The following is an 18781-nucleotide window of genomic DNA, read 5'->3' as shown; positions in this document are numbered from 1 at the left end:
AGAGTCATATTTTTTAATTATCAAAAATGATCTACTGAAACACAATAGATTATGACAACAATGTATACAAACAAATAATTAAAAAGCTCCCCTATCATCACTTGCTCTGGAAGAACCATTTAAAAAAACAACCAAGAAAAGGATAATGAGAAACATGTACTTCACAAAGACCAACTGCAATAACATTCAGAAACATCCTGTCTTTTCTAAACATCACATCAGAAACAGGTGATTAAATCTGTAGACACAATAAGCTGAAAAGCTCAGAAATATCTTCACAGTTTTTGTTTCGTCCTTCACATAAAATAAAGAGGGGCGTTTCAGGGTGGGATACGCACCTGTAAGTATGTCTCTCTTTTTTTTTTCCTGCAGTGTTCTTCAGTAAATGTCATTTGTAGGTCCTGCGGTTTCAGAAGGGCACGAGAGTTTTGTTTCCGTACGTGTAAGAGATGCTTGGCACTCTGCGTCGAGTCTCCCAACATGCGTTTGTTTTAAACGAGGCGGACAGCATCCTTGTTGATTGTGCCACTGCCTTTCGACAGTTTGGAAAATAAATATGAAGTGTCTGGGTAAAATGCATCACTATCAAATGTACATACATTGTGCTGTCAGGCATTTAGATTGTTTCTTTTTTAATCTTCGAAGACTGAATATTTCATTAACTCTACAAAAATAAAAATAAGAAAAAAGAAAGAAACATGCCTAAAACATCCACTCATTGCATGGTTATCAATATGACTGTAAGAGGGTAGACATTATGTCATGCTAAGACACCTGAGAACCAAAGAGACATATAAAACAAAGTAAGGCTTAAATGGATTATATGTGTGAGAGTAGCATGAGCGCTTGGCTAACAGCCCAATATACAGTACAATGTTCTTCTGTCCTCCTTCCAATTCTCACTTTAACATGAATTTCATTCATTCATCGAGTCCTTCCTCTTCATTCTGATTGGATGTTCCACGGCACTTAGTGTCCACTGGAAACCTTCAGGCGGTGTTGAGATGTGTTGCCATGGGGATGAGTAGGAGTTAAGTCAATTTTGACATTTTCGTCTATCTGATCCTTTATTCAAGTCCTTCGTTGTGGTTGAGGTCCAGATCTCTCCGAGCCATCTGTCTGCCTCCCTCGATTTCTTCATCTTCTTCTTCTTCGTCTTCCTCGTCGTCGATTCCCTCCTCTTCCTCCTCTTCGTCGTCCTCCTCCTCTGTGCCGTCCATGGAATCCTCGGTTCCTGCCAGCATGGCTTGCTGCATCGCCAGTGTGGCGGAGTCTGAGGACAGAGACTGCAGGCCGTCCATGCCAAGAGAATCTGACAAACATACACACAGAAACACAAATACGGATTTTTTTTAACTAACAGGTATTACTGTACACTGCCAGGAACACTCATCCATTTAAAAACAAAATTGGTAAAATGCTCTCCAAGTCTGTATTTGCTTGATCAAAAATAAAGTATAAAAATGTAATATACTGTTTTCTTTTTTAACATATATTACAATGTAATTTTTTTATTTTATTTAAAAACTGAATTGTCATCATCCGTTACTCCAGTCACATGAAATTCTTCAGAAATCATTCTAGTATGCTCAACATTTATTATTATTACCAATGTTTTTTTTCATATTTTCAGGAGGCTTTCATAAATAGGAATTTCACAAGAACAGCATTTATTTGAAATAGAAATCTTGTAACATTATTAATGAAATTCTAAAAAAAGATCAATTATAAACATCTTTACTGTCACTATTCAATTTAATGCATCCTAGTTGAATAAAATCATTACAAACCCAAGCTTTTTAATAGTAGTGTGTATATATATATATATATATATATATATATATATATATATATATATATATATGATAAATGTAATTTATTATATGTCAAATATGCTATAAACTATAATGCCCATTCCATTTCAAGCCTAAAAAAGTGACAGAACATATTAAAATCTCATGGAAAAAGTCATGAAATTTTATAAAGTAGATATTCTATATTTAACTTTGATAGAAGAGTAATTGATTGTTTAAAATCTCTAAATTAATTATTTAATAATTAGCATTCTATCCCCCGCTTTCACAGACAAGGCTTAAGCCTAGTCCCAGACTAAAGTGTAAGTCTGAGCTGTTTTAACTGAAAGAAACTTGCACTGACTGATCTTAAAATATATCAGTAACTTTGTTTTGTCGCAAGATGCACACCAGTAATGTTTTTTCTAAGGCATGTTAATAAAAATGACTTCAATTTCCTAGTTGAACAATGGCCTAATCCTGGTTTAGTCTAAACCCTGTCTGTGAAACCGGGCCACTATGTCAGTAACATCTGCAATTAAAAAACAGAATCAAACTGAACTGAAACACTACAGTCTTCTGTAGAACTTTGTATTGCAGAATTCTGAATTTGTCTCATATTTGATGCAGTTTGCATTATTGATTCTCTTATTTTCCTGTTTATTTCCCTTTGAAACACTTGACTAGAGAATGTGTTCATATTACATACTGTCTGAATTGTTTGTGGAGTGGGATCCGTGTGTCTGCAGGACTCCAGCTACAATGGAGTCGGGCCAGAAGCGCTGCGTGGGTCTGTGCTGAGATTTCATCTTCTTGGCTTTGGGAGCAGGGTCAGGATTACTGGCATCCAGCATGGGCTGCAGTATACGCCTGCGGGCGTTGATAAACCTTTCAAAACACAGGAGAGCGTTAGAAAAATGACGCGGATAAGACACATATCAGGATTTCTGCTGGATACTACGAGTAAAGCATATACAAGTTTTGTGATTTTGTTTGTGGCCATTAGATGGCGCCATTTTGCTGTGAATTACATTAAAAACACCAGTCGCTCTTACCAGTTGTTCACCTGTAATAAGGTAAGATTTGTTTGTGCTGCGATCTGTCTTTTCTCATCTTCTGTAGGATACGGATGCTGGAAACCAAAAAATAAATGATAAGGTATTATTTAAAAGGTATATCTTTATTTTTAGTCTTTTTAAGTAAATGTACATGTTTGTATTTATCTATGTAAAGGAAAAGGAAAGGAAAGGATGTGATGTGTGGCCAAGTATGGTGACCCATACTCGGAATTTGTGCTCTGCATTTAACCCATCCAAGCGCGCACACACACACACAGCAGGGAGAAGTGAACAAACACACACACCGTGAACACACACCCGGAGCAGTGGGCAGCTATTTATGCTGCAGCGCCTGGGGAGCAGTCGGGGGATTGGTGCCTTGCTCAAGGGTCTCACCTCAGTCGTGATATTGAGGGTGGAGAGAGTGCTGGACATTCACTCCCCCCACTTACAATCCCTGCCGGACCTGAGACTCGAACCCACAGCCTTTTGGGTTACAAGTCCTACTCTCAATCCATTAGGCCCCATGTTTAAGTTCTAATGATTTCAGATTCAGAACCAGATATGATTAAAATGAAGTGCATTTTAAACTCCCCAAGCCTCTCTTTGGTTTGTAGGGCAACAATGTAAGAAGAAAACACTTCCTTTTTCTCACCATGAGATGCTGGAAGAGCCAGGAACGCATAATGTTTGTGGCATGTTTGGGAAGGACGCCTCTTTTGTTTTTTGATTTCTTGTCATCGCCGTCCAAGAGTGAGGACAAGTCCAGGTTCACCTTGGAAGGAAGAGAGAAGCGAGACGAGAAAGTGAGTGGGGGAGAGGGAGGGGTAGTTGCCATGGAAACAAAGAGAGTCGCCAGTCACCATTTCTTTGGCAGGGGCAGGAATGCCTTCAGTCACCATAGCAACGCAATGGGAGTAGTGATACCTAAAATTAAAGCCAAGGAGGGTACATTTACTGAAGCCTTTCATCAAGTAAAAGAGCTGCGGAAAATGCAGTCAATTTTTCTCTTTTCATCAAACCTATTTTACGCTCTGAAGTACGATTAATGTAAGGCGAGCGGAAATGCAAAAGAGTTTTAACGGATGCATGCTACATTAACTATTTATTTTCTTTCGGTTTACGCCATTCTGAGACTGGCATATTAACATTTCAGAGAAGTTTAAGATGCGTAATCTGCGAGAGCTCTGTGTGCGAATAAATAAATTAATAATAGAAAAAAAAGGAAAAATTAACATTTCCACTTTGAATATAAGGATAATTAATTTCATGCTACCATTGCCACTGAAAGCCATAAAAAGCAGCAGCTCCCCACTGATTTAAAATTTTTTAAATAAATAAATAATAATCAAGCTCTAAAAACAACCTCCTCATTACATTTGCAGCTGGGTGTCATGTGGCTCTTTCCCCATTCCTCTACACACACAAACACACACACACACACAGTGTGTGATTCAGGAAGCAGGGTGAATTAATTGGAGGTTTCATGCAGGGGTATTATTACTGAAAGCTTGTCGGAGATGTAGCTACGGGCGGAACTCTATTCCCAGCCTGCGTGTAGTGAAGCGCCTCGGCCCAAAGTTGGGTATCCACACAGGCTCCAGCTGTCTATCAAACCCCAACTCACCTGACTCATAGATGAGGCATTAAAATACAAACTAACAGTTCTAGAATTCCTAAATAACATCCTGTACACACTTGGAGAGCAAAAACATCATGATCTTAACTACACGGCAAGCATTAATGTGGAATACCAATCAGATTGAACTTTGACTTCACCAATAAAAAAAACGAGTAATAAAAGAGGAAAAGCAAAAGAGTATATGCGTATATTTAAATAGTTATATATATATTTAAATTTTTTAGAAACAAATATACATAATATACATTTTATTACATTAATTAAATTCTTTAATTATACTTTTATCATATTTTCTTTATATATACACATACATATACATACCTATAAATAAATATATAGAAAATTCAGATTTAAAACAAATATTTTATTTAATAATGACAATTTAGTATTTTCTTATAATTTATTTATTTTCCCCATTTTGTGCTTTAATGATACGATTGGAGAAATAAAAATGTAAGGCAAGCAAAAATGCAAAAGAGTTTTAACGGATGCGTGCTAAATTCACTATTTTCTTTTGCTTTACACCATTCTGAGGGTTTAAGATGCTTAATCTGCAAGACCTCAATATGCGAATAAATAAATAAATTAATTAATTGAATTAATATGAATTCATTTAAAAAAAAAAATCTAATCTTAAATGTGTAAAACCATTCTTACATTAATTGTTGCATTCACTAAATGATTAATGCATGAATGGATTTATTAATTATTTACACAGAATTTTGTTCTGCTTGTGTTACATGAATAGGCCAATGCTGCTCTAAATTAATAGGCCTCAAAAAAAGTCATCATTAGCAGGCATCAAAATATATAAAACAATAAATAAAAGTGTCTGAAGCCACGTAAATGCATAACAAATAATATTTACATACTATGCATATTTTAAAAATCTATATTCTTTAATATTTAATATAGACAGAAAATATAAAGTGGATGGATACAATGTCAGAAAACTTCTTTTGCTTCTTTGCAACAGCAGCGATTCAGTGTTGTAGACATGGTGCCGTAGTCTAGACATTTCTAGACAGATTTCTAGAGTTTCATTAGCTGTGAAGATACAGCCCTGTGAGCATGTGTTGTCTGTCGAGCGGTTACCCTCACCTGATTGTTTTGGATTTGGATGGTTCCCTGTGGTAACCCCTGGGTCAACACCTGCCCCTGTGAGGTAACCATTGCCACCGGCTGATACAGCGTCCCACCTGTGGGAATCAGTCACAGACACGGGAGCGCGGTTATCACACACTATACCTGCCTGTTGAAAACATACTGTAATTACCCTGCAGCACAAAAACAAACCATTTCACCTCCCTTTCACTGCACCACAATAAAACAAAAGGGTATTCAGAGCGGCTCAAGAGGAGAAGGAGTTCTTGTTTTGAGGCTAATTAGATTGATTTCACAGTAAATACACATTCTTTATTCACAATGTGAAAGTATTGTTCTGTGTAACCAGAGAAAATTAGTAAAGAAAGAGCTATATAAATGTAGATAATGTACATGGAAGTCCGCATTTGCTTCCATTAGATGTCATGAATTTGGAAAGAAAAGCTGCGATCTCTGAATTTATAGCAAGCAAAAGGGACTGATGATTGGCCTCCTCACCTGAGACCACCTGAGAGTTGATAGTGGTCATGGCAACATTGTTCTGTTGCAGCGAACCGGCAGGGACCACGATCCCAGAGGGGTTTATCATGCTGGAGACAGAGGTGAGGGACGGGGATGAGTTCTGAAGCAGGTCCTGAAGAGGACGACGAAACGCTGGTTAGTGTCCACATTTCAGTTTCTTGGGAAAAGTAATTTGATAAAAAATTATGGCTGCCAATTTAACATGTTAGTTTGTATTATTAAAAAATAATCAATTGCTAAAACTATTTTTAAAAAGACAACAAAAAAATAGCACAATTAAAAAAAATGAGGGTTGGAGAATTAATGTTAGTGTTTAGTATGATTAAAAATAATAAATTGTAAATATTGTAAATACTGTAAAATTGTATATAAATAAGAGATCAATAAATAAAATAAAAATGAACCCTATATATATGTATATATATATATATATATATATATATATATATATATATATATATATATATATATAGAGAGAGAGAGAGAGAGAGAGAGAGAGAGATCAATAAATAAATAATAAGAGATCAATAAATAAAACAATAAACAACAAAAAATGAATAAACTAAATATAATGGTTTAAATGATCTTGTTTTTTTTCTCTACAAATTCACTGCCATTAAAAATTTTGGGGTCGGTAAGATTTTGTAGTTTCAGAAGGAAATCTCTCAATTATTCTAATTTTATGCTTAAGAAGCATTCTTATTACTATCAATAATGGAAATATTTGTGCTGCTTTATATTTTTGCAATGCATTCTTTCAGGATTCTATGATGGATGGAATGTTGATCAATTTAAAGTCTCCTTACTGAATAAAATTGAAAAAAAATAAAAAGATCTTATTGACCTCAAACTTTTGAACAGTAAAGTATATGTGGTTAATTCTGATTAATCCGAACATTTGATAGGCATTTTAATTAAATTGTAATCGATTGACTGTTCTACATGAAACGTCCAAAAGTGTGTACTTTAAGTCTTCTCACGCAGAGGTCAGCAAAGTTCAGCAGGAACAGCGAGGGCAAGCCAGATGTGACCTTTTGCATCCCCGGGAGAGGAGCTTGTGTTCGTGCAAGTGTAAATGTTACTGGTGTGAGAGTCTGTGCATTCATATGACACTGTGTTTATGTGTTAGAAACAACCTTTAGCCTTTAGACTGAAGGTCTAGGGAGATTGTATTTGTGAGTGACCTGCTGCAGGCCGAGGTTGGTCTGTGATGGTGAATACGGGCCGCCCAGGTCGTTCCGTAGCAGATTGTCACTGTGCATCTTGGTCTTGAGGCAGGTGATGTAACGGTTGCAGAAGTCTTTACAGAGCTCGTTCACCTTCTCCAGCTCCAGCAGGTGAATCCGCAACACCTGTATCGCCTTCACCATCTACATTACACAAAAGTAGATACAGGAATCAGTTTAGGAAAAATGATTGAATTAGAGTGGTATAAACCAGTGTATTTTTTAGTGTTTTTTTGAAGACCTATGTATTGTGCACCATTTTCATAATGCTTTTTTTTATCATTAATTGTATGAAAAAGAGCAGCCAGGACATTCTGCAAAATAACTCAATTCATGGAAGAATATTACATGGATCTGAAACTACATTAGTGTGAGTAAATAATAATATTAATAAAAAAATAATTTGTAAATGAATTATTCCTTTCAATCAACTACAATCACACAAGTGCTTTTCTCACTTTTTTCCCCCACAATTATTTGAGGTTACCTAGCCAGCCCTCTCTGTCACTATATGCCTGGTTGTGTTGTTTAATGCTACAAACACTTTTGAGTTCTGCTGATACAGTTGGACACGACTGAACTTTCCGTTCCAGCTACCCATTCAAACAGTCACCGCCCAAAGTCAGAACTCAAGGACGACCAAATGGGCTAAAAAATGCTTTGCCAAGGAGGAGATAAATCTGCCAATTACTGCAGCTCGTTTAATCAGGGCTCAGTGCCATCTCTCTGAGGCGAGAAGGAGGCGCAGCGCGGGCGCTATAACTGTCGCGGTGAAGAGTTAGTGAACGGAAGGCCCGTGTGTGACCAGTGTGTCGTAAAGCACACAGATGCAGAGTTAATTGACTGAGCAGTGCTAGTCGGCCGAGCGCCCCGGTAATGATGAACAGTGACCTTTTTCCTCCTCCTTCCCTTAATTTCTAATTACTGTTAACTGTCTTGCAGGGCACAGAAGAGGAGAGATGATGAATATGAGGAGGAGAGTTAAAGCAAAGAGAACAATAGAGAAAAAAAAAAAAGAGCTATGGACAACAGGTGGCCGAGTGCCATTGTGACTAATACTACTGATTTTTTATTTTCAATAAAATGTTACTTAATGTCATATTTCTAGGCTGCTTAATAATTAAAGTACCTCAAAAGATGTATAAAGTGCAATTATGCCAGCAGAGGGCAGTGCAGATGTGACATTTCGATATAAAGGAAGTAAACAGGTTTTTAAGAGCTGAAATTAGAAGCACGGCAGGTGATACAAATGAAGCCACAAGAGCCTAATGAGTGCTTACCAGGTTGTCTAGTTCAGGGTCCTCGCTGAAGAAAGGCTTGTGGTCCTGTTCTTGCTGGTGGACGAAGTTCTCGATGTCGACGTCAAAGCTGGCAGAGGTGATGCATTCTGATCCCTGCGTGGCTTGTTCACACTTCTCAAACAGCAACGCCAGAAGAGGAAAAAGAGGATGCCTGCAGGACAGAGATGGCTATTATTATTTTTATAGCATGCAGTATATACAGTATACTGTGGGCAGTATGCAAATGTAAAAAGTCCCAGATGACTTGCTAAATTCAGAGCTGTACAACTAGAACACACTGTGTGAACTTGTATCCCATAATGCCATGTGCTTGACTCATCCTTTCATTTTAAAATAACGTAATGAAGCCAGAAGAAAAAACAAGTGGTTTTTAACACTCCCTATTGACTCATATTGATTAAACTGAACTTTTAATCATTTTTACACAAATTTGGGTTCCAAATTCAAAATAACTTTTTAATTGTAAAGAAATGATTTCTATATGCAATAGACACAATTCAACATAGGATGTGTATTATACTACTTATTGAAACATACATTACAGTTCAAAAGTGATCAAACACTTTTACATTGATACAAATTTTCTGATTTTCTGTTCAACTTTCTATTCATGAAAATAAAAGCACCATCGTTTAAACAAACATATTAAGCAGGACAACTTTTTCAGCATTGATATAAGAAGAAATGCAACAAATCAGCATATTAGAATGATTTCTGAAGGATCATGTGACACTGAAGACTGGAGTAATGATGCTCAAAATTTAGCTTTGATCACAGGAACAAATTACATTTTAAAATATATTTAAATACGAAACAATAATAAAAAATACTGTATTTTTGATCATATAAATGCAGTAGTGGTGAACACAAGATACTCTTTTCATAAACATTTAAAAAATTTCACCAACTCCAAATTTTTAAATGATAGTGTATATCCTTTTATACACCATAATGTTTCACATATTCTGTAGGAAGTTGAGTATATATTGCACAGTATGCAAAAAGCAGTATTTAAGCAGCATTTAATATGTTAACCAGAAAATAACCAGCTTCTTTGCTGCAGGCAGAACAGAATATATAATCTGTCATCTTCATCTGATTGTAGGCATAAGCTCCGTCTAAAGGTTTCTTCTAGCAAGTTGACATTTGTCATGTTAACAGCATTAACATTTCCTGTATCATCAGAGAATGAATATGTTTGCACTGGTTTAAATCTGTCTAGAGAGAGGCTTCTGCTGAAGAGCAAACCTAATGAAAGCTCACTCAGCTCAGCTTCTTGAAAGCCAAGCCTAGCCTGACATGCAGAACTCTGATTTAATTAATAAGAAAACAATATCACCACAAATGATTAAGGGTCATGCTTTTCCATGAATACTCTGTCCTATATGCTGTCATAAGTAATCCAGTAAGATCATAAATTGAAAATTGATTAATGATCAATGATCATTGAAAGATGGTTGTTTAGAAGTGTTTTAGTTTCCATTTGTTGCTGTCATGGTAGTGATCCTGACTGGATTTATACAATATAAATATCACTGTGTACAATATTTTCACCTTGTAAAAAGTCAAATATTTGTTTATGGTTTATACAAGTGTATAAGTTCATGTAAGTGTGTAAGGTCAGTAAGATTTTCACATTGTAATAAAAAAGCCTCGTTATTCTCACCAAGGCTGCATTTAAAGAGGTCATCGGATGCGACATGCACTTTTATAAGTTGTTTGAACTGAAATGTGTGTTGGCAGTGTGTGTACACAACCACCCTATAATTATATAATTTTAATCTCATTAAATCATTTCCCCTTTCTCATATCAAGTCATTCTCAGATGCCGGTCTGTGTGGCCCTCCCACGATTGTTGATTGACACTAGCGTTTTACCTTAGAGCCGCCCTGAGTGAGCTGTCATCAGTCCACCATTTTTTCGAAGCTGGAGCTGATGCAGACAATAATATCTCATAAGCCATTGAGGAGTTCTGTTGTTGTAATAATGAACATCGCAGTTGTCATTTCTCCCGATATCTGAGCCGCTGAAGACACAGTGGATTACCTTTGTTTTTGAAGGGAATGCACCCCCCGATCTGCCTAAATGCATTTATGTTCGCACGAATCATTCGTGATCCAGCCTCACCTACAGAAGAAGTAGTATAAGGCTCTTTTATGAATCTTTGCAAACCGCCTTTCCTAATAACGTGCTAGTTATCAAATTCCATTGCTAAAGTAAACAGTATCATGAGAACGGCTTGTTACCTCAAGGAAGAGGGGGCGGGGTCAGCAGAGCTCATTAGCATTTAAAAGAACATGGACTAAAACGGCTTGCTGAAAACAGCTGATTTTGACAGGGTAAAAAGGGTGTTGTTTTACACTACCATTGAGAATTTTTAACCAAAGTATGTTATAGACTTTTCATTAAGACCCTAAATAATCATATCAACTTGTGGAAAATTGGCATCCGATGACCCCTTTAAGCGAAAAATACAGAACAAACAGTAACATTGTTTTATTTTAATGTTTTTAAAAGCCATTACTCCATTATACAGTGTCACAATATCCTTTTATTCTATTATTTTATCTTATTATTCTATTTTATAATTTGGTGTTTATTATCAAAGTTGACAGCTGTGGTGCTTAAAATGTATTGTTTCCACAATAATATTTTCCAAGATTATTTAATGAATAGAAAGTTCAAACTAAAAGCAATTATTTGAAATATTTTCTAAGAATGTAAGAGTTGTTACTTCCACTTTTGATCAATTCAATGTGTCCTTGGTGAAAATACATGCAAAAAAAAACAAAGTTGACTCCCCAACTTTTGAATGGGAGCGTATGTTTCTTTAGTCACAAATAACAATTCCTGGTACATTTTTGAATCTGTTCAATGAGGAGTCAGTTGCAAACTCAGTAATGACACTGAATGAGTGAATCTTTTAATTGACTCTAAATGAAAAGATCCTGTTCATAACAGTCATTTGTTCCCAGATCGGACACATTAGCTTGTGCTGTGTTTGTTGTTGTATGCAAGAAACACTGTCAAAATTGTATCCAAAGTAGTGCCCTATCCTATCCTATCCTATGTGGGTTCCTGTGTGTATATATGTATTGTTTTTTTCTTGAGGAGCCAGTTTGAGAGACTGAGAAAAGCTGTGAGACTGGGTGAGGGGCCCATGCAGGCTCCGGCTGTAACCCACCACTCTCATTTGCAGCCTTTAATAGCTGGCTATATTAGACTCTAATCTGCCTGATCCCAATTTAATGCCGCTCCCTCCAGCTGATGTGACAGGAATACTAAACAGGCTCGCAGTGCTGAGCAGCGAGGCGATCTGCACTCCCTCAGGGCTCGTCCCGCTCCCCTCCGCTGTGCCAGCCCCTCTTCCTCTCTCCCCTTCCCAGTCACACTAAATCCTGGAGGGCATGGCTGGGTTATCTCTCCCCTTCTCTCTCTTCACAGGCCTGGATCATAACCCGGACACAGCCCTAAAGGCCCAAAGCCAAAGGATGCTATCAATTTAGCTCTCCGAGGATTTGGCAAGTAGGCTGAGGAACAAACTACCCAGAAATTAGAGCATAAAATCGAATTGGAAAGTTAAGCCACAAGGCACAGGTTCATCCGAACACTCACATTCCCTGGAGTGAGTCTAATAATGCTGCATTATCTTCATTAGGAGGTTATATTTCATAACATTCATCTGCAGCAGAAACTACGTCTGTTTTTTGGAACCTTTAGTCATGCCTTGCATACAGATGGGATGATGGACATGAAGCAGCTCTAATTCTGAACATAACATTTCTGATTGCATTATCTCAGACGACATAACAAGCGCAGTAAAATCTTTGTTACTAAAGATGGCCAGAACACTTACAGCAGTTACTCTATAAACTAATTGCCTCGGTTGTTTCAAAGGCTAAATGAGGTTGGAAAAACTCTTAAATGTAATCTGATCTCTCTGAGCAACTCCAGACTTTTAAATCTCTTCATCTATGCGTTCTGGGTGAGGCTGTGTGCCACAAAGTGCCGAGCTAATCGGTTAATCTTTCAAAATGTGCCGGTTAAAATGAAACACTTAATGCTATTTGTCTTTAACCTTTAGTTATCATCTCTCAACTCTTGCGGGAAAGACTGTCCAGACTGCCATCCCTCAAATGTGAAAGAGTGGGCTCGTATAACTTTAAGCAGAGGGGCCATTAGAAGGACTTTTACATTTTATGATAGACGAAAAAAGCAGTTGTTAGAATAGAATAGAACTTTGAATTCACTCATCAGATAATACAGATCAAGACGTGTACAAAAAAGTGCACTTCAAATCACAAACGAATAATTCCAAAGAGCAGGTTACTGCAAGGAATACAGTTTGGTTCTGACTGACTTCCAATGTATGGACTGAAATACAAAGGAATTTAATGGAAACATTCTTGATTTAATTTTTTTCTCCCTGCAGATTAAAAGAAAGTCATATGGGTTTGGAAAGACAATTTTTTTTATTTTTGGATGGACTATCCCTTTAAGGTTTGAGAAAGCAAACAAAACGCATAAGAAAATCAAACTTTAGTCACTTTGAATTCACAGTGATTTGTATGAGCAGGTTCTTGTAAAGAAAAGACTTGTCAGACTGAATCAATGAATCTGTCAGAGTAGTAAGTGAATTAACAGCGGACTCACTTACTGAACTGCAGCATGGCTTCAAAATGAACAGAGAACTGAGTAATGTTGGCTTTAAATTAAGTTTTAAATTATGAGTGAAAAAAGGTCCAAAAACAAACACACCAGTAGTTCATATCCCCAAACAAATTATGACTTATGAGCAGGTGGTTTTAATGAAATGAAACTTGGATGAAGACTCACTAACTCCAGACTTAAATAAATAATTGTGTATATAATATTTAGAAAAAGAAAGAAAGAAAGAAAAAACACCACTTGAATTCAGGACCACCCATCAGATAATTTACATCATGACACGTCTTTTTTTCTACATATATATTTTTTTTCCTTTTTGCTGGCTAAACATAAAAACAAACTATTGTAATTCAATTCACAAACAAATGATTTGTATGAGTAGGTCCTTGTAATGAAATTAATTCTTCAAAGACTTCAGAGTTGTCAAATTGAATCTGTGGTAATCAAATTATAAGTTTCAAAAACAAATACAGTAGTAGTCCAATTCACGGATTCTTTTAAGGAAATGAAATAATGAATTAATGAAGACTTACAGACTTACGAACTTGAGACTTAAAATAATCAATTGTGTACTTAAGGTTTAAAAAAACTAAATAATAGAGAAAATAATAAATAATAATAAACAAACTAATAGAAAAATAGTAAACACAATTACACAATATAAAAAAAAAACCATGCTGGAAACACTAGATTTAAATAATCAGTTTACAATGATAATCCTGCACTTTATATTGATACAGTCATCTCATAGCACTGCGTCTGTATGCTCCTGAAACTACATAAGGTACCTAGGTAAGGTGCCAGAACAGCGAGACGTTATCTGCAGTGCAGAGGTCTCAGGACGGAGGGAGCTGGGGAACTATTAACCCATAAAAGTGTCATTTACCGAGATAAGAGTCAGCAGAACTGATCCAGCGAACTGACGAATAAATTCAGACATGGCGTTTTTATTTCCATTCAACCAATACTAGGTTTCATCATCTCAGCTAATGAAAAACTTAAAGCTTAACCTAATTGGGTTTACCTGTTTTTTTTTATTTCAAGCTGAATTTGTCATGAATATTTCAGTGTAGTGGTCTTCAAGTTAGAAACCAAAGCCCTCGAAGATTAAAAAAAGAAGTAAACAGCCAATAAATAAATCTTTTCTAAGAAAACGAAAAGCACATCAAAGCAATTCCGAGTCCAAAAATAAAGCTGGACGTATTATCATGCTAGCTCGAGCTGCATTTGTTTTGGTAGCGTGGTGGGCCACCCACGGGCTGCTGGGGAGATGGGGGTGTGCGCTCTGTGTGCTCACCCGGTATGTTTGCCATCCTAATCAGGGCGAGCCAGTGGCTGCTGCCTTTATTAAACCCAGTCTGGGGTGCCCTCATGCTGAGAGCGCTCACACACTCATTCACATGAACACACACTCCCTCCTCCAGGCTACATGTCTGGAGCTCAACCTGTATGGGGGGTGAGCGCGCACACACACGCACACACACACACGCACACACACACACACACACACTCACCACTCGCCATCAGGGTTTATATGGGACCCCTACTGCTGCATTTCAATGAGTGGCGGTGTTCTTTTTCAATGCTGTTTTTACCGCTCTCTCTCCTTCTCCTGCGAGGTAAAGGCTAGCTGTGGCCTGTTGTGATACACAGACGGCTCTTATCATTGGACCACAGTTGTGAATTTACAGGTTAAATACTAGGGGTCTATCGCTACACGTATTCGTACAGAACATTTTCGGGTTTTCGGTATGGTACGCATGTGTACCGAACAAATACAGAATTGTTTTAATCACTGCACAAGTGAAACTTCATTGGAAAGCCCAGTTTTTTATATTGCTACTTTTGATTAGAAACAAATTCTCATTTCAAATGATGTCAATCTTTTTCAGGAAATTCAAACAATAAATGCCATTTTGACGCTCTTTGATGTGGCGTGACAGATCGCTGTATAAACGCCTCAGTTCAAATGGCATCCCTTGCTCTGTACTACTAGATTTAATGCGAAATAAACATGAATGAACATCTCATGTCTTACGTAATCGCTCGATCAGTGTTTCAACCATGGAAAGACATCAGTAAAACAGCTTACCACGTAGCATTTCATTTACCTCAAGTCAGAAATTAAGTCTAGAGAAAAGCATTTCATGAAATATTAGACTATATACTCATATTTTACTTCACCTGTTAATGTCTTAGTTATTTACTGTATATTTCAATAATTTTGTTATGAAACAAGTTATGATAGCCACTGTGTAAATGAATATATTTCAACAATAAATAGAAATTTTATAATTTAACATTTTTTGCATACAATTTTTTTTGCATTCAAAAGTTGAGCGTTGTTTATTATATTTAAAAATAAATAGTAATTGTATTTTACTAGTAAAAGTTTGGGCTCTGTTGTTAATTGTAACCTTACAATGTAAAAGGGCTCACTATAGTTAAGATAATAAGCTAAGGTAGATTAAAAATATTTAATTATAATTTAATTTATTTAAAGAAAGATCAATTTGTTCAGTAAACCACTGTTTAATAAAAAAAGCACTTTTATTTTGAGTTTTTTCCCCCTACTGTACCAAAACCATACCGAACCATGATGTCAAAAACAAGGTACCCAAGTGGCATATTTGTGTATACCGTTACATCCCTATTAAATGCAGAGATTCCACATAAATCAATCAGAAAGGTGAAAAATGAGAAAGAGTCACCCCCATGACATGCTATATAGCTGCTAAGGTGTTCAAATTGGTTTGTGTTGCAATATAGCTGCTATGGTGTTCCGGGTAGTTTCTAGGGTGTTGGCATGTGGTTGTCAGGGTGTTATTATACAGCTGCTGCTATGGTTCTCTTTATGTTTGTGGTTGTTAGGGTATTTTGTGTGGTTTCTAGGGCACTGCTACTGTATGCATTTCTTAGCTGGCCTGGATGCTTTGTAAAATGTTATGTGGTTGTTTTGGGTGTTTTTATAGCACTGCTATAATGATCTGGGTGGTTGATAGGGCATTGCTACGGTATGTAGTTGCTAGGCTGGTCAGGGTGTTTTTTTAGATCAATGCTATGTGGTTGCTAAGGTTGGTGGTTGCTAAGTCTCTATGAAATAATGTTCAAAAGATACAGAGATTTGAGCAGCCCTTAGCAATAATACTGCCTAAGAAAGCACTGCTAACAACTTGAGCAGCTCCTGCTAACACGAACACACACGTTCAATCTTCAGACAGTCAGTCTATGAAGTTCAGAACACTCTGCACCCTGGAGACACAAGACAGGATGAAATTTTACTCCGATATAGTAAATGTGCCCTCAGAGATTTCCTTTGAGTACCATTTACCATAACCTGCCAGTTACAATGTCAAATATACATCCTCATGATCAGGACCGACTCGCTTTCAGGATGAATCTATGGCTCAGAAAAGACGACTCTTCTGTACGATATAGAAATCTCAGCACCATTACTAAAAGAGAGAGAGAGAGAGTCGTTAAGATGTTGGGCACCAAATGACTGCGAGAGCTTCCCAACAGCGAATGTAAACAGAATTTATGGTGCATTACAGCGACTGAGGAGAACTGGCTCACCATTTTCTCTCTGGCTGTCAAATTAAAAGCACTCCTGTTGGGACTGATATGCGCTGCTGCTACTGCTGGGTCTACTAAAGCTGTTCTCTAACTCTTTCCTTTTCCTTTTCTTCTTTTCTGTTTGGTATTCCATCTTTTTCCCTCGATTTCTCTCTCTTCCGTCAGTCTAAGACACTCCTGATCCACTGGAGCTCAATGAAGACAGCATGACTGTGCACCATGAGACCAAAATCCAGTATCAATGCAAATCCACTCAGCACCCGCCAATCTGAGTCATGGCGAGAAGGGAAAGACATATATAAACCCATTCAAACATTTCAATACCCTAATATAAGCACACCTTCGGGGGTCTGAACACTATACATAAACACAAATACTTCAAAAGACGGAGGCTGAGAGGCGTAAAGCATCAGGATACAATTCTGTACACACAAAACAGCTTTGTCTAAACTTGAAGGATTTAACATGGATTATAATGGACACATATATTGGTTACATTAGATTTGCTTGTAATAAAATTCTAATTTATTTCATTTTGACATTATAATAATAAGAGATTAAGTTATAATTAATTTTCCTGAAGAATGAAGGATTGAAAAACATTATAAAAGCTTGACTATATATACACATACGCTAGGTTTCTTTATTCAGTTCACTCATCAAAATCTTCCCACCTGAGTTTCCTTTCCGCTTCACTCTTATCATTGTGGAATAGTGCTGAATTTTTCACCCGCAGGAACTTCTTCGGATACATATTACAATTTCATCTCCTGGATGCTGGATTTTATTGGACCTAATTTTGGATATGTCGCAAGTACCCCACAGGAAAGAGACCCCCTGCCATGTTTCTAATAAGAAGAGAAGGTCTCGGATGCTTTAAAAGAGAGTGCAGTAACTCGTTAAGATAATTACTGTATCGCACATTTATTCCACTGTTAATAATTAAGCAATGCACGCCAGAGCATAGACTCCACAACTCAAACTCGCAAAACTGGCAATTAGAGAAACGAGAGGTGCAGAAATAAACACCAACCTTCCAAATTGAATCAAAACAATACATGAGGATACACTATAAACAAACAGATACACACACAAAATTATGCTCTGTTAAATACCCACAATAGTTTTGGAAGTGAGATACCATGTTGCTTTTTACTATACAAAACAAATGCAGAGCAAATCTACTGTAAAAAACAAAGATTTTTTAATGCTCACCAAGGATTCATTTTTATGGTATGATCAAGAAAGAAGTCATACTGTGAAATATTATTACAATTTAAAATGAAATACAATTTAAAAATGTAATTTATTTCTGGGACAGCAAAGCTGGTTTTTCAGGGGCATTGCTCTAGTCTTCAGTGTTACATGATCCTTCAGAAATCCTTCTAATATGCATTTTTCAAGAAACATTATTATCAATACTGAAGACAGTTGTGTAGCAGAAACTAATAGAAAGTAAAAACAAAACCCAGCATTTTTCTAATATTTTTTGTTATTATGTAAATGTTACAATGTAAAAGTTTTTATTGTCAATTTGGATCAATGTAATGCATTTAATGAAATTATCCATTTATTAAAAAATAAAAATAAAAATAACTGATCCCAAACTTTTGAAGTGTATAATGCAAAGTCAGCTTATTTTGCTAAAAAAATGAATATATAAGCAGTATAGAATCAACATGTACATGGTTGCTTGGCCAATATAACACTGACTCGTCAATTATGAGAAATGCATATATTTGCATTTATTATGAAGCAACTAAATAAATACTTATTATTTAAGTAGCAACATTTACATTTAATAAACAATACATTTCTTCTTTATACACAATAAACTTAAATTACATTAAATTGCATTATTGAATATTTGCACTTTAATTGCATTAGACAC

At 36.4% G+C, this 18781-nt stretch overlaps 1 protein-coding gene across 1 annotated transcript in view; it reads right to left on the bottom strand.

Annotated features, from left to right (window-relative positions):
* Positions 1 to 18781, bottom strand: part of LOC306866106 (homeobox protein PKNOX2-like) — a 69977-nt gene continuing 51196 nt past the window's right edge. Inside the window, exons 5-12 of the mRNA XM_079411127.1 lie at positions 8626 to 8797; positions 7304 to 7489; positions 6096 to 6231; positions 5595 to 5692; positions 3507 to 3626; positions 2849 to 2925; positions 2503 to 2681; positions 1 to 1312 (exon numbers count right to left, since the gene is read on the bottom strand). Coding sequence (XP_079267253.1) covers positions 1068 to 1312; positions 2503 to 2681; positions 2849 to 2925; positions 3507 to 3626; positions 5595 to 5692; positions 6096 to 6231; positions 7304 to 7489; positions 8626 to 8797 — 1213 coding nt within the window. The 3' untranslated portion in view covers positions 1 to 1067. The remainder of the gene's footprint in view (positions 1313 to 2502; positions 2682 to 2848; positions 2926 to 3506; positions 3627 to 5594; positions 5693 to 6095; positions 6232 to 7303; positions 7490 to 8625; positions 8798 to 18781) is intronic.

Source organism: Barbus barbus (assembly GCF_936440315.1).
Source record: "Barbus barbus genome assembly, chromosome: 47".
NCBI lineage: Eukaryota > Metazoa > Chordata > Actinopteri > Cypriniformes > Cyprinidae > Barbus > Barbus barbus.
The sequence above is the reverse complement of the archived record's forward strand: the minus strand, read 5'-3'. Positions and strand labels throughout refer to the sequence as shown.